General features: G+C 49.4%; 1 protein-coding gene across 3 annotated transcripts in view; it reads left to right on the top strand.

The window, feature by feature from the left end:
• PHF2 (PHD finger protein 2) overlaps window positions 1-13,022 on the top strand; it is a 108,615-nt gene extending 95,593 nt beyond the window's left edge. For 2 of the 3 annotated variants that reach the window (XM_026102839.2, XM_064518874.1), the window contains exons 18-22: window positions 3,021-3,298; window positions 5,832-5,927; window positions 6,898-7,007; window positions 8,226-8,487; window positions 11,695-13,022. In XM_026102839.2, coding sequence (XP_025958624.2) covers window positions 3,021-3,298; window positions 5,832-5,927; window positions 6,898-7,007; window positions 8,226-8,487; window positions 11,695-11,783 — 835 coding nt within the window. In that variant the 3' untranslated portion in view covers window positions 11,784-13,022. The remainder of the gene's footprint in view (window positions 1-3,020; window positions 3,299-5,831; window positions 5,928-6,897; window positions 7,008-8,225; window positions 8,488-11,694) is intronic. The other variant, XM_064518875.1, reaches the window with a different exon arrangement.
• Window positions 13,023-13,684: the final 662 nt, after the last annotated feature.

Genomic DNA, 13,684 nt, shown 5'->3' with positions numbered 1-13,684 from the left:
ACTGTTTTGAGAGTCCAGCGTTTGTGAAAACTTTTGGGAAAGAAGAGGGAAAGAAAATATGTTAATTTCTTATAGATGGGGTAAAATATGTGTTTGACAGGGTGAAGGCTAAGGCATGATAATGAGTGCATTAAAATATCTCTTCACTAAATAAGTGTTTTGATCTTTTATTCCTTGAGTTGCTAGCTGCTAACACCAGCCTAACTCATTTTCAGGATTATTTATAAATTAGTGCCCAGAAACTCCCTTTATATCTTGTGCATTACTCTATCCAGAGTCCTGTAATGGTTTAAAGTGGATTAAATTAAGATCAAATCAGAGAAAGTGATGTGGCACTGCTAATTTATTTGGAAATGCTGTATGTTAGCAGTCTCTATTGCATAACTCTTTTAAAAAATCATTATCACTGTAGAGTTTTTTTGCATTTCACTGTTTGCTTAAACTGCAAAGCACTGGAAGTATTTGATGGTGTATGTTTTGCCTTTTGCAGAATTAATGTATGGTATTCTGTGAAGAGATTAACATTCTTCTATATTGTGGGGAGAGTGCTTTCCCACCTCACTAAGTGTACATGCCAGTCAGAGTTTACACATCCTTTGACCTTAGTCTACTCTGAAGGGATATATTTTTTTCTGTAATAGATGCAAACACAAAATGCCAGTTGCCAAAAGGCAAACTCTATGTGAGCAAGGTTTTCACCCATCTTGTAATCCACCCATCTAGTCCATATCTCATGAGTTCTGGCTTCAAGGATGATATGGGAGACTGCTTTGAATCTCTGAATAAAATCAGGGTAAACAACATCCACCACTCTACCTTTGCCTGCTGAGGTAGTCATCTCACCACAGGAGGCAGCGAGGTTGATCGGGCGTAGTTTGTCCTTAGTTAATCCATGCTGACTGCTCCTGGTCACCTGCTTGTCCTTCATTTCCCTAGAAATGGCTTGCTGGAGTATTTGCTCTCCTTCTTTGCTGTCTAGAAGGTGGGCCTGAAATTTGGCCTCTTCCAGTCTTACAAACATCTACTCACCATGACCTTTCAGAGATGATAGAGAGTGACTTTGCAGTGATGTCACAGCTCTCAGCACCCTGGGATATATCCTGTTCAGTCCCACAGACCTGTGCACATCCAGCTTGTTTAAGTGGACCCTAGCTCAATTTTCCTCTACCTTGGGTAGTATTTTTCTCTCCAGACTCTGCTATTAGGCACAGAGACATAGGAGACCTCAAAGCAGATCTTGCCAGGAAAGCAAGAACAGAGAAGATACCAAGTATCTCAGTCTTTCCTATGTCTTTTGTCACAAGATTACCTGCCCCATTCAGCATCGGTCACATACTATCCTTGGTCTTCCTCTTGCTGCTGATATGAAGCCCTTCTTGTTGCTTTTCACATCCCTTGACACCATCTTCAGCTCTAGCCTTGGCTTTCCTAATGACAGCCCTGCATGCCCAAGTGGTGCTCTGTTTTTCTCTCAGGTCATTTGGTTCTGCTTTCACCACTCATAAGCTTCCTTTTTTGCTTTTGACCTCCATCAAGAGTTCCTTGTTCAGGCAAGCTGGCTTTTTGCCATACCTGCTCAGCTTCCTGCACATCCTGGTCCTCTCAGCAGGATGCCCTTGATGATCGAGAAGTTGTCCTGGGCCTGTCTTGCCCCCTCCCATGGGATCCCCCTCCCATGGGATCCCACCTATCAGTGCCCTGAACAAGCTGATGTTCGCTCTCTTGAAGTCCAGGGTTGTTATTCTGCTGCTTGCCCTCCTTGCCTCCTCCCTCAGGATCTTAAACTTCACCATCTCATAATCCCTGCAACCAAGGCTGACGTCATCCATCACATCCCTTATCTGTGAGTAGCAAATCCAGCCAAGAATCTTCTATATTCAGCCCATCCCACATCCACATCAGAAAATCCTCCCAATGTACGGAAGAAATCTTGTGAATTGATTGTGCCCCACCATGTTGCCTTTTCAGCAGGTCTCAGGGTTGTGAAAGTCCCCAGTGAGAACTGTGGCCTGTGATCATGAGGTTTCTTCCACTTGTTCAAATACTTCCTCTACTTGCTTGGCAGCGCGTAGCAAAAGCCCACTGCAACATTCCCCTCCACTGATGGCCCATAAGCTCTTGACAGGACTTGTTTGTTGTTTGTTTCATGGCAAAGCTCAATGCGCTGAAGCCATTTATTTGCACGGAGTGCAATCTCCTTTCCTCCAGTCTGTACCCACCCATTACAGCACTCCAGCTGTGTGAGCTATCCCACCCCATATGTGTAATCACAGTGACATCATTGCTCTGCAACTGCAACCGGACTTCTCATTCCCACGTTTCTTTCCCATGCTGCTTGCGTTATTGGACAGGCACTTGATCTGGGCCCCCTAGTTGCATCACTTTCTCAAGGGGCATGTGGGAGCCTGCCCACTGTGGTCACCTGTGACAGCATCCCTCTAGCCACCATTCCCTGCATCTCTTCAGGCTTTGATTTTATGTGTGGTCATATGAAAGAAAGGATGGAGAAACCTGAAATGAGTTTGGAAAGGTGCTGGTCAAAAGCAAGGGTCTCATCATTCAGGTCAGTGAAAGTAATCCAGTTTCCACCAGCTGTAGCTGCATTACAGGAAGATGGGGGATTTGTGTAAGGGAGTGGGGGAGATACCTTCATAGATGAGTAGTAGAAACTCTGTATTGTAGAGAATGCTGTTGTGGATTTTGGAAGGGGTTACCCGACCTCTGCTCTCATATACCAGTGACAGCCTCCAAAGAGCAGCGCTTTACATGCATAGCCAAGTGACAGACAGCTTGCTGACTTCTGAAGCAGTAACCTGAAATATAGTGTGCTGTGTGTGTGATGATGATGTTAACATAAAAATAACTGGTGTCACATGTGGCATGCCCAGCTGTTCAAAGGGCAGTAATCAGGAAATCTGTTCTAGCAATGCTGTGCAGTGAAAAGAGTCAACTGTTTGTGAGGTGTTTGTGTTTTCCTGGAATTGCTAACAGCTCTTGTATTTCTCAATGTTTTCCCGCAGTCAGCCACCCGCCTCACCCAGCACGCAAGAAGCAATCCAGGGGATGCTATCAATGGCAAATCTCCAGTCATCAGACTCGTGCCTCCAGACATCATGGGGTACAAATCAAGCGAAGAATAACTCCATCTCCACTCAAAACTCCAAAAAAACAGGCAGTGGTAGCAACAAAAATGCAGGCAAGCGGTTACTAAAGAAAAGCACAAAAAACAATGTTGACATTGAAGATTATGATGAAGATCAGGACCACTTAGATGCCTGTTTTAAAGATTCCGATTATGGTAAGCACAAAAAAAAGTGGTCTGTGTGTGTGCACCTGGGTATGCATATACATATTTTGTGTGTTTGCGAATCGCCCCCGTGTTTCTCATGAGACATTTTTTCACTTTTTTGTGGTCAGTGACAGGGAAATCAACTGAGTATTTTGGTAAGGAAGAGTGCAAATAGCAAGAGGTCTGCACTGCAAAATTAAGGGAACACTGTATGATGGGTAGATTGACTGCAGAGCTGGTAGAGATATGGCCATCCAGGTAGGATGTATTTGGGGCATGTCACAGTCAGAAGGGCTTAGCAAGCACGGAAGCCTGCTGATACCACAGCTGTCCACCAGGGAGCATAGAAAGCAGTCCCAGAAACGTGTCAAGTCACAGTACGTATAGTAAGAATGTCCTTGTCTGTACAATAGCAGACATGATGAGAAACTGAATGTGTACTTGGAAAAGGGATCCAGTGGTGTCTGGCAGAGAATCTGAAACAGAAATGGGCACAAAGCCAGTTTGCACCAGTTATATCAGCTCCATCACCATAATCTGCAGGAGCAGTTTTGAAGAGTATAAAAAATGAGCAAATGAAAAAAGTAATAATGTGAAGATTAATAGGAACTGCAAAGCCTGGAGTCCCAAAGGGGGCCAAGGTGGGTAGAGGTTTATGCTGCATCAGAGTGTGTTTGTTTGTTTGTTAAACGTTCCTGGCAAACATGGCCATCAGAAATAATCTGTTACATCTGGAAAGGTGACATGTGTTTTCACTCTCTCAGACATCAAGGCAAAATGGTGATGCTGTGACACTTTGCAGAAGAAGGCACCCTAGGTGCCCTGTGTGCGCTGGCATGCAGCAGTAGCGCTGGAAAGTGCTTTGGAGAAAGGGCAGCTCCACGAATGATTCTGCAGTGGTGTAGTTTACAGACAAGTGCCATACATGGACAAGGCTCTGCTCTACTGAGGGGCATTTTTGGTTGTAATTTATCTGTGCTGCCACTGAATGGGGAGTCTTTATTTTGGGTGGGCTTGGTTTCCAGCAGCTCTGCTTGTGCCATATCTGCTCAGCAGATACCAGTGTCAGTGGCCAAATGCCACAGTAATGGTAAAATCACCTAGCGATGTAACAAGTGGCAACTGGCAAGAAAATCAAACTCATGCAGAGCAAACTTGACAGTAAAGGCTGGGACAAAATTTAGACAGATGAGGTGGTGTTTATCCCAGAGGCCTCTAAAGGGTCCTTTGGTAGAAGGGTTCAGGTCCATCTCTTGGACACTCATAAACCAAGAACAGTTTTCAAGGTCTGCATAAACAGCATTATGCCTCATTTCTCTCTACCTGCCTAACTATGCTGGAATCAAAGGCCAGCGAGGTACGGTGTTGAATGAAGCAGTTGGCTTCCCTAGCACTGTGAACCTGATGGGCTCTACTCACATGAGGCAGGCTTACAGTGAAGGTTATTCCCTACTCTTGGGAAGGGACAAGGGGATATGGAGGTGAAGGAAGCGTCCTGGTCTGTCCTGTGCATGAAGGCAACCATGAGCTGTCATAATGTGAGTTGCCACTTGCTGGTATCACCCCACAATGAGGACAGGGTTCAGACAGCTATGCATAGGGCAAGCCCCACAGGCACATAGGAGAGCATAAAGGAAGCATGGGAGCCAAGGTGTGTTGTGATCTCTCCTGTGTGTCTCCTTCCTATGACCATTGTCCTTGCCAGGTAATATGAAAAGGCCATACCTGTGCTGATTCATAAGAACGACCAGTGCTACTGTGATAGATATTCATGGCAGATCACACACATCTTAGTCAAGTTGTTGTGGGTGGGAGTGTATGGGAGGTCTGTAGGATTTTTAGGAGTGTATCAGGTAATCAGAGTACTGATTTGCAAGCTGTGCTAGCACTAGGCATAAAGTACTGCAAGTGCCAGAGGGGCTCCTTTTAAAACTGCAGCTGGCAGAAGCTGAATCTACAGAACAGATCTGAGACATGGCACTGTCTTTCCTTAATGTCCATTCTCTGTTGTCCAAAGAACAGTGCCTTTTCAAGGAGGTGGCTGTCAATGCATAGAGTGGCTCACTTCTTCGAGACCTTTTGAAGAAAGGATTAACCTCATCCTAGTGGCAGGGGTACCTACACATCTGCATGTGCTTCTTTGACATCTTGTCATGCCAGGGGTCCTGAGCTTTGCACAGAAGTGTCTTCAGTATCAGTCTAGCTTGGGATAAAGATCCCTAGCCATGCCTTTTCCCACTGTGTTGCCACTCCATAGACAAGAGGAAGACTGATGGTTCCTGTCTGTGTAGTTTCACTGTGTATCCTAAAAGTAGCTGGTCACAGTTTAATGACAGCAGCTCTTAAATACAGTCAGGGGATGAGAACAGGAAAATGTCCTCCGTCTGTGGGAGTTGCATCACTGTTCTGCGGTACCTCTGGGGGACCTCGCTCTTCTAGCTGTGGTGCCTGTAGTCATCATATCTCTATAAAGCAAGTGTGCCTCTATGCAGTGCAGACCTGTTCCTTGCACTGAAACTGTTGTCTTTGCTTCTTGTTGTAGTTTACCCTTCTCTTGAATCAGATGAAGATAATCCAGTATTCAAATCCCGATCAAAGAAAAGGAAGAGTTCAGATGATGCCCCATACAGTCCGACAGGTAAGTCCATGCAGTCTGTGCTGTCCAGACTCAGGCTAAGCCATACAGGTCGCTAATGAACCAGCCGTTTTTCAAGTAATGTGGAATCTCTAAGACCACAACTAGCAATTTCTCTCTGTAATGAGAAGGATTAATCTTTGTCAGTGCAGTGGGAGTTGATTTCAAGTGCTCAGGCTCAGCAGTGTCAGCCTACCTCCATCAGTTAGCAGAGGAAAGTCATTCCTGGTTGGGTTATTGGTTTATTTTTCTTCATGCTATTGGTGAAGGAATGATTGGTGGCCACCTTAGCAGTGATGTAGTAGTGAAACCCCAAACAGCTGAGTAGCCATGGCTTTTACACAGGAACTGTATAAACAGAAATGAGAACATAGAATCTATCTCCTCCTAGTTCAGCCAAAGTTGATGGTCTGGATGGTGCCTTTGTTATGGCTCATCAGAGACAGTGACAGGCCAGGCATCCCTAGAACCCCTTTTGCTGTTGCCTAGTGACAGAGGGGAGTCTCAGAAGCTTTCCACGTGTATGACAAGCCTGACATCTCATTGGCTTGTGGCACTGCCTGTCCACCCACAGTGGACTGGATGGTGAACACTGTCACATGGAAATGATGTTGGGAGACACTGATGTCCTTAGTGCAGGCAGAAATCTCCCATGGCTTCGGCTTCAGGAGTGGAAGCAGTTTGTAAGCAGGCCAACAAATGTTAAAGTCAGGTAGCTGCAGGGTTACATTTATCAGTGAAGTTATTTGACTGTGTTACATCTTTATTGGCAGTTTCTCCCCAAAAGTCTGTAACTGGGTGGAGTTTGTCAGCACCTTCTGCCTTTGCACACATCCTAAGGAAGGAAGAACACAGGCTGCTGCATCTGTGGCTCTCCCTGTTCAGGAGGGCAGAGCTGTGCTGCCCAGTATGTGGTTAAGCTGCTCATGTGGGCCCATTCTGGATGTCTCACCTGCATCTTCTTTCATTGTAGCAAGAGTCGGCCCCTCAGTGCCTCGACAAGATAGGCCGGTGCGAGAGGGCACGAGAGTCGCCTCCATTGAAACTGGACTTGCCGCTGCTGCTGCAAAGTTGTCACAGCAGGTGAGGTTGCTTGAGAAGTAGCCATCAGTAAATGAAAGCCCTCCTCTTCCCCAGCAACAGTCATGCCCAAATAGCAGTGCAGGCCAGTCCTTACCTTGCACAAGGCTCAGCAGTCTCAAGGGAAATAAATGGGATGAAAGTCCAATGGTGTTGCAGCACATCTGGCAATGCCAGAGCACAGAGCAAGCAATGTATCAAAAGTGTATAGAAGTACAAGAGAGAAAGTATATCTACAGGGTTCTTGTAGGCTAAAAGGTCTGGGTGAATAACAAAAGGAGGCGCTCTGAAAGGAGTGTGCATGAACCATATATTGGCATGTATGTGACAGTCTGACTGGTGTGACTGCTTTGCCTGTGAAAATCAGCTGCTAGGAAGCCTAAGGATTTACCCCTGTAGAGTTTTGGTGAACTGTGAGTATCTATGGGTCAGTTCAGCAAAGATATTGAAGCACTCCTGGGTGTTGATAAGTTTCCTTCAGTGTCCGAACAGGTCAGATAGATGGTAAGTGCCTCATGCAAGTAGGCCCCGCAAAAATAACACTCTGCAAGGCGCTAAGGTGACGAGGTCTGCTGGAGCAAGGTTGGCAAGACACCTTGGAGAGTTGATGGAGATGCAGCCTTTGGTGGTGTAGGGTTTTTCTGATGGGTGCTGTGAGTAGAAGACCTCCAAGAGTGTGATAGCAGGTTTTCATCGAGAAGTGGGCTGAAGGTACACAAGGGAAACAGGATGGTGACAGATCAATTTTTCTCTCAGTGTGCATGTGAAAGTGCAGTTATAGGTGGAAAGATAATGTATGTGTCCATCAAAGGGATGCTTAATATCCTCCATGCTATTGCAAAAGAGTACGAAGACACCTGAAGATAGGAGGTGCCAGTTTATGTGGAGCATCATAAGGTTTGTACATGCAGAAATCATGCTGGTCTCCCAAGGCAGGGTCATTTTGGTCCTGGCCAGCTCCCACTCACCGCAGTGTACACAGAGTAAAAAAAGAAGGAGGCTCTGCACAAAGTGCATACATAGATGCAAGAAAGGCAGTGTGTGCATGCAGCAGAGAGAGCTGTGAGCGAGATGGTATCGGAACAGACCCTCAGCAAGTTTTACATGGCAAACTTCGTGGGTTTTTTCATTGTGTCCGGACCCTAAGCAACGCTGCTGGCCCTTGCCATAGCTAAAGGTCTGCTGGGGATTAATATGAGCTTCATGTTTGTCATTTTAAAGGAGGAACAAAAAGGCAAGAAGAAAAAAAATACCAAAAAGAAGCTGTCAACCAACAACGCGAACAAACCGGCTCAGGAAGGCAGCTCTCCAGAGCCAAAGCTGGAGTCACATGCCAGCAGCCTCACAGATCACGAGTACACCGCAGGGGCCAGCACCTTTGGGGTCGCCCAGCCTAACAGGGGATCGCAGCCGATGGCGCCTGGTGTTTTCCTCACACAGAGGCGACCTTCATCATCCTCACAGAACAACGCCTCCGCCAAAGGTACCAGGAAACGCCTGGGGTTATGATACAGGAATGGGGAAGGGTGATTCAGTCATGTAATCCATACACTTTGCAGGGCTCTCACATGTTGTGTCTGCCATGGGTCTGTAAAAGTGTTTTGGCAGATTGAGTCTATTGGAGATCTGGCCCATTGCCTTCATTGTTCTGGCACTTTGTGCCCAAATATGCTTATTGCTGCTGGGCTGCTTGTTGCAGGGCGTGAGGCATCCTATGCTACAAAATATTCCCGAGTATGCCCAAGATAACTAGAGCAGGTAGGGCCTGTTCTTAAGGAAGATATGCAATGGTCATGTCACAATCCAGCCTGTCTGATGAAGCCTTGAGATGAATCCTTCATGGCTGTTTTGCCCATGGCGAGGTCAAGAATTGTTGTGGTTGTGTAGTGTTTGTATACCAATACCTATGCACACATGTAAATGAGGAGATCCTACCCAGTGAGTGTAGAGCAGTGTGAATCTGAAATCCCTTCCTGAGAGCTGCCGCAAGGGAGCAGAGGAATGTCAAACCTCGGGAGTAACACAGCCACACAACCAAAACCAAGAGAGAGGAAGAGGTCGCTTGTTTGCTACAGGGAAAGCATTGTACAGCTGAGGCAATCTTGGAGTCTGAGCTAGGTCCTCCTATTCTCTGCTTGAACTTTGCAGAAAAAAATGTGATAAAGGCAGGTGTTTGGGGCAGGCAAAAAAGTCAGTCTGGTGCACTGTGAAAGTTAAGTGTGCGATCCGCTGGGAGAGGCCTTGATGTAAAAAGTGAGGTGATGTGGCAGATGATTTCCCCTGTATTTGAGTGTAGCGAGTTAGAGGTAGTGCAAGATGTCCTGCAGACCTCTTTGAGAAGTGCCAAGCACTAAAACGTCAGGGCAACTGAATGGGCCGTGAAGTGGTGTGAACAAGAGGACATGTACAGCCAAGTGAGGAATAGGGCCCTGCTAGGAGCTGGCCATGCCTGTGCCTCTCTGCAGAACCAGACTGAAAAGAAAATACTTGCCTGGAATTTGTGTCTTAGTGGTGAACTGGTGGCATTAGTAAATCAGCTCCAAGCAAGTGGAAGATGTGATGGGAAGAGGAGTGCTGAACGGAGCCGAACCTGGCCGGTGAGTGGGGCAGCCCAGTCAGGGCATCGTGAAGGCAAACTGAACAGGCATGTGGACCACACCTTATCCATGATAGCTGAGTCCCCAAAGGAGGGAAGGAACCATGTGCCAAGAAAGTGAGTGGCTGACCTCTCAGGGCAAGGAGCACTTTCAGGACCTCCTGTGCTGGGATTTGGGACAGCTGGGGGTACAAAGGGGACTTGAAAGCATCTCTCTGCATGGAGCACAGGAAAGTCCTGGGCCTGGGGACTACAAGATTGGGCATCACTGAGAATGAAGGGAATGTGGAAGGAGATGGTGGGATGAAGAAGAGTTAGAGCTCTTGGGCCACTTTGTCATCAGGGAAGGGAGAGGACTCAGTCCTGAAGAGTGAGATGAGACAATGAGAAATGAGGAACCTGTAATTTTCCGTAATGTACTGCCATGTTCTTTGTGGTTGTAGAAGCACATGTCTTGTTGAGAAAAAGTATGATGTGGAGGCTCACAGCCTGCCTTTTGGTCTGGAGAAGTAGTCAGGTAGAAGGTGTCACCCACACTGTCATGGCGTTTAAAGCTGAGGCTCTTAATGCAGATGGGAAAACTGAAGAGGAGCCGACTCTGAAGGTATTGCACATGAGTACACCATAAGCTGCATGATGGAAAGGGAAGATGATGTGTGAGTTCATGTTGTGCCAGGTAGTCCTTGGTACCTTGGAGACCAGTGAAGTTTCTGGCTGTGAGTTGCATGGTAGCTGGCAAGAGGTGGGGCAGAGATCAGCTGTGATACTTCCACAAGTAATGGAGAAGACAAGCATGTAGGGAACACAGACTTCACTGTACTGCACAGCACATGAGCACAGGCCTGGGCTCGTGGTGGTCGTTTCCTTTCGTGCATGTGGGGACAGGGAAAGTTTCCCATTCCAGATGCTTGGTAATGCCTTGGTGCTAACTTGACTATGTAGGAAGTAAGTATGTGTGTGTGCGTGTGTGTGTGTATGTATGTGTGTGTATGCATGCCTTTTCAGTGGCCTTCTGACTAGGCTGGATGCAGGTGGTCTCATGCTGGTGGGAGAGAAGGAAAGAGGAAATGTTGCAGAGCCCGGAATAGATGCTATGGTGCTGTGTGGGTTGCTCTCAGTGAGGTGGGTGAGGGACGAGGCTTCCTCGGGCTAGTGCTTGGCCTGGGATTCACCATGGTATTTGCGAGCTCAGCTCCCCTGTGCTGTAGGTCTCCCCCTTCCAGGGTGTGGAGAACTGTGTGTGGGAGGGGTGCCTGAGAGCCTTGGGGAGTGCACACGTGCATGGTGAAAGCAGGCACTATTTACAGGCCTGCCGTGTGTGCTGCCAGGTGGAGGAGCTGTGGGGGTGCCTGTGTGTGTGGGGAACCTCTCCTGTGAGGCATTGAGGTATGGGGCAGCTTTGGAGTGTGGAGGTTGGACTGTCGCTGTGCGGGGAGACAGGTTACCCATGAGCAACGCCTGATGTGTAATGAACCAGGGCATGTGCAGCCTTGGCATCTGGCAGGGTGAGGGTGCAGCACAGGGGGTCTCAATGTGGAGGCAGTAGGTACTCAGCAGATGCCCAGCAGAGAGGAACAAGTTGTCTCTCCACTGGGAGCATGGTGTGTTGAAAGGCATGTGTCCCTGGTAGACAGGTAAGTGACAGATGCCTCAGTGATAATCTGTCATGTCCCACAAACTGGGCTTTCCTTTGGGGTGTGTGTAAAGCTGGTTGGTGGTTTGGCAGAGGCTGTCCCCTCTGAGGCGTGTGTGACATGATGCAGGGCGGTGGTGGAGGAAGCTGCATGCGAAGCGGGTGATGGTGACAGCCGTGGGGGTGGAGGTGCTGGGAAGGGCCTGCAGGGCTGGCTGGTATGTCCCGAAGGGCTGATGTGGGCCTGTAGTGTGGAGATGGGGTAGGGATGATTGTGGGGCTGCCTGGAAGGTGCCCAGGAGCCCAGGGCAGCCGATGTGAGGCTGGAGGGGGGAACAGAGACGTTTCTGGGGCTGCACGGGGTGGGAACTGCGGCGCCGTGCGAGGCATGTGGCCCTCTGCCCGGCCGTGCCTTCAGTGGCGTGCTGGGCCCTTCACCCGCTCCTCTGGTCTCCTTCCAGGGAAATGCACGAAAAAGGGGATGGCCACGGCCAAGCAGCGGCTCGGGAAGATCCTGAAGATCCACCGGAACGGGAAGCTGCTCCTCTAGCCGCCGGCACCACGAGGCTGCGGCCGGGGGAGCCAGGCAGCGCGGCGCCCCAGGGACGCCGCCAGTAAACTTTTTGCCACCACGATAATAACCCCTTAACTTTCAGCGGTTGGAGTGTACAGAATCCTGCTATAAATATTTTTTAATATAGATGTCCTTTCTCAGAGTGCTGAGAGTGACTAGTCCGCAAAAAGTTAATACTAATCCGGGCCGCCGAAGAGCGTGCCGGCCCCGCCCGCGCCGAGACGCCGCGTCGCGGAGCGCAGAGCCGCAGCGCGCCGAGAGACGGCCGCCGCCGCCGCGCCTCTTCCCGCCCAGCGACGGGGAAAGGAGGGGCGGCGGGGGCGGGGAAGGCCGGGCGGGCTGGGGCGGGGGCGGGCGGCCCTGCTCGGCGGGCTGGGGGCGGGGCCGCGGCGGCCGCTGGAGGCGGCGGGGCCCTTGGGGCGCGGCGCCGTGGCCGCCGGGGGCCGGGCGGCCGTTGGGGCGTGGCCCGCGGCCGTCGGGGGCCGGGCGGCCGTTGGGGGCGGCGGTGTTTGGCTGTGAGGCGGCGCTCGAGGCGCTCGGTGCGTTTCTCAGGCAATCCCGTGTCGTACTTTGTAGATGCGTTTCCCGAGGCATCCTTTTCCTAGAATGTAGCTTGTACATAGCTTTTGGAATAACAACAACTTGTTTTTTATAAGGGGAAAGTCTCTTCGGAGCTTCGTTTGTACGGGCGCCGCCGCGGCCGCGTCCCGGGCGGGGGCGGGGGGCCCGGCGGGCCCGCGCCGCCGCCGATACCAGCTCTTTGTGTAACTTCTTGTACGAGGAGGGAGACAGTTATTTTACTAGCACCTTGTGGAGTGTTTCCGTGTTTTGTGACGATGTAATTTATTAATGTTTGTAGCTTTTTATATTTGTACATTTCTTATGGGCTTTGTTTATATACACACATTACCGGGGCGTGGCGCCCGCGGGGAACCAGAGCCACCCGCAGCCGCGGCCGGGACGGGTGAGGGCCGCGAGGGCCGCGCCGGCCTGGGCGTCGCGCCGGCTTTTTTTATTATGATTATTAGTATTATTATTTTTTCGCGACATGTACATTTCTAACAAAGTTTATCGTGGCTATCTATCTATGACGGTGTTTTATTTACCGATTCATATCAAATGCTCTTGTATCGAGTTCACGAAATCTAAGTAAGCCTAGAGCAAAGTTTAAAAAAAAAAGAAAGCAAAGTAAACTATTTCAGGTTTTGTATACAACTGCCTGGGCCTGGCCTTTTTGTGGGGTCGGGGATGGGAGGGGGGCGGGTGGGTAGAAGTGGGTGGAGGTGCAGAGGGAGGTGGGGTGGGGGGCAGAGGCACCACGTGCCCTTCAGTGTTGTGTTTGGGTGGGAGGAGCAGACAGGGGCAGGCAGGAGAGGGCAGGCAGCCCAGCGTCCCTGTTTGCCCTCTTCACCCTGCCCCTTCAGCACCCCAGTAGGAGCAAGCAGGTGGGGAGCACCACTGCTGCTTCACAAGCACACTGCAGGGTGTTGAGGGAGCACCCCATCTGCTACTAATTCTCTCAGCTTGTCATACCACCAAAAGAAGCTCTGTTTTTTCCGACATGGCCTTGGCTCCACTCCCTTACTATGCACCCTAGAAAGATAGTTCCTCAGTTTGTGTATGGGTAACATACCCATCACGTACCCACGTGTCTGCCCAGGAGTGCTCTCATCACTCACCCTCCCTAGGACAAGCACAGCGCACACACTCGTTTCCCTCTGCTTCTTCCCTGGCTCTTGGAGGCTATCAGCTGCCACAGGCTTCCCCTTTTTACTCACTGAAACTTCACCTAAGTCACCGTTTCCTTTGTGCCATTTCTCCACATTGACCCTCTTGTCCCTGGGTCCATTTTCCAAACATTTTTTCGTTACCACAAG

This window comes from Dromaius novaehollandiae, chromosome 12 (assembly GCF_036370855.1).
Source record: "Dromaius novaehollandiae isolate bDroNov1 chromosome 12, bDroNov1.hap1, whole genome shotgun sequence".
NCBI lineage: Eukaryota > Metazoa > Chordata > Aves > Casuariiformes > Dromaiidae > Dromaius > Dromaius novaehollandiae.
Note: the sequence above shows the minus strand (reverse complement) of the source record. Positions and strands in the feature narration are given on the sequence as shown.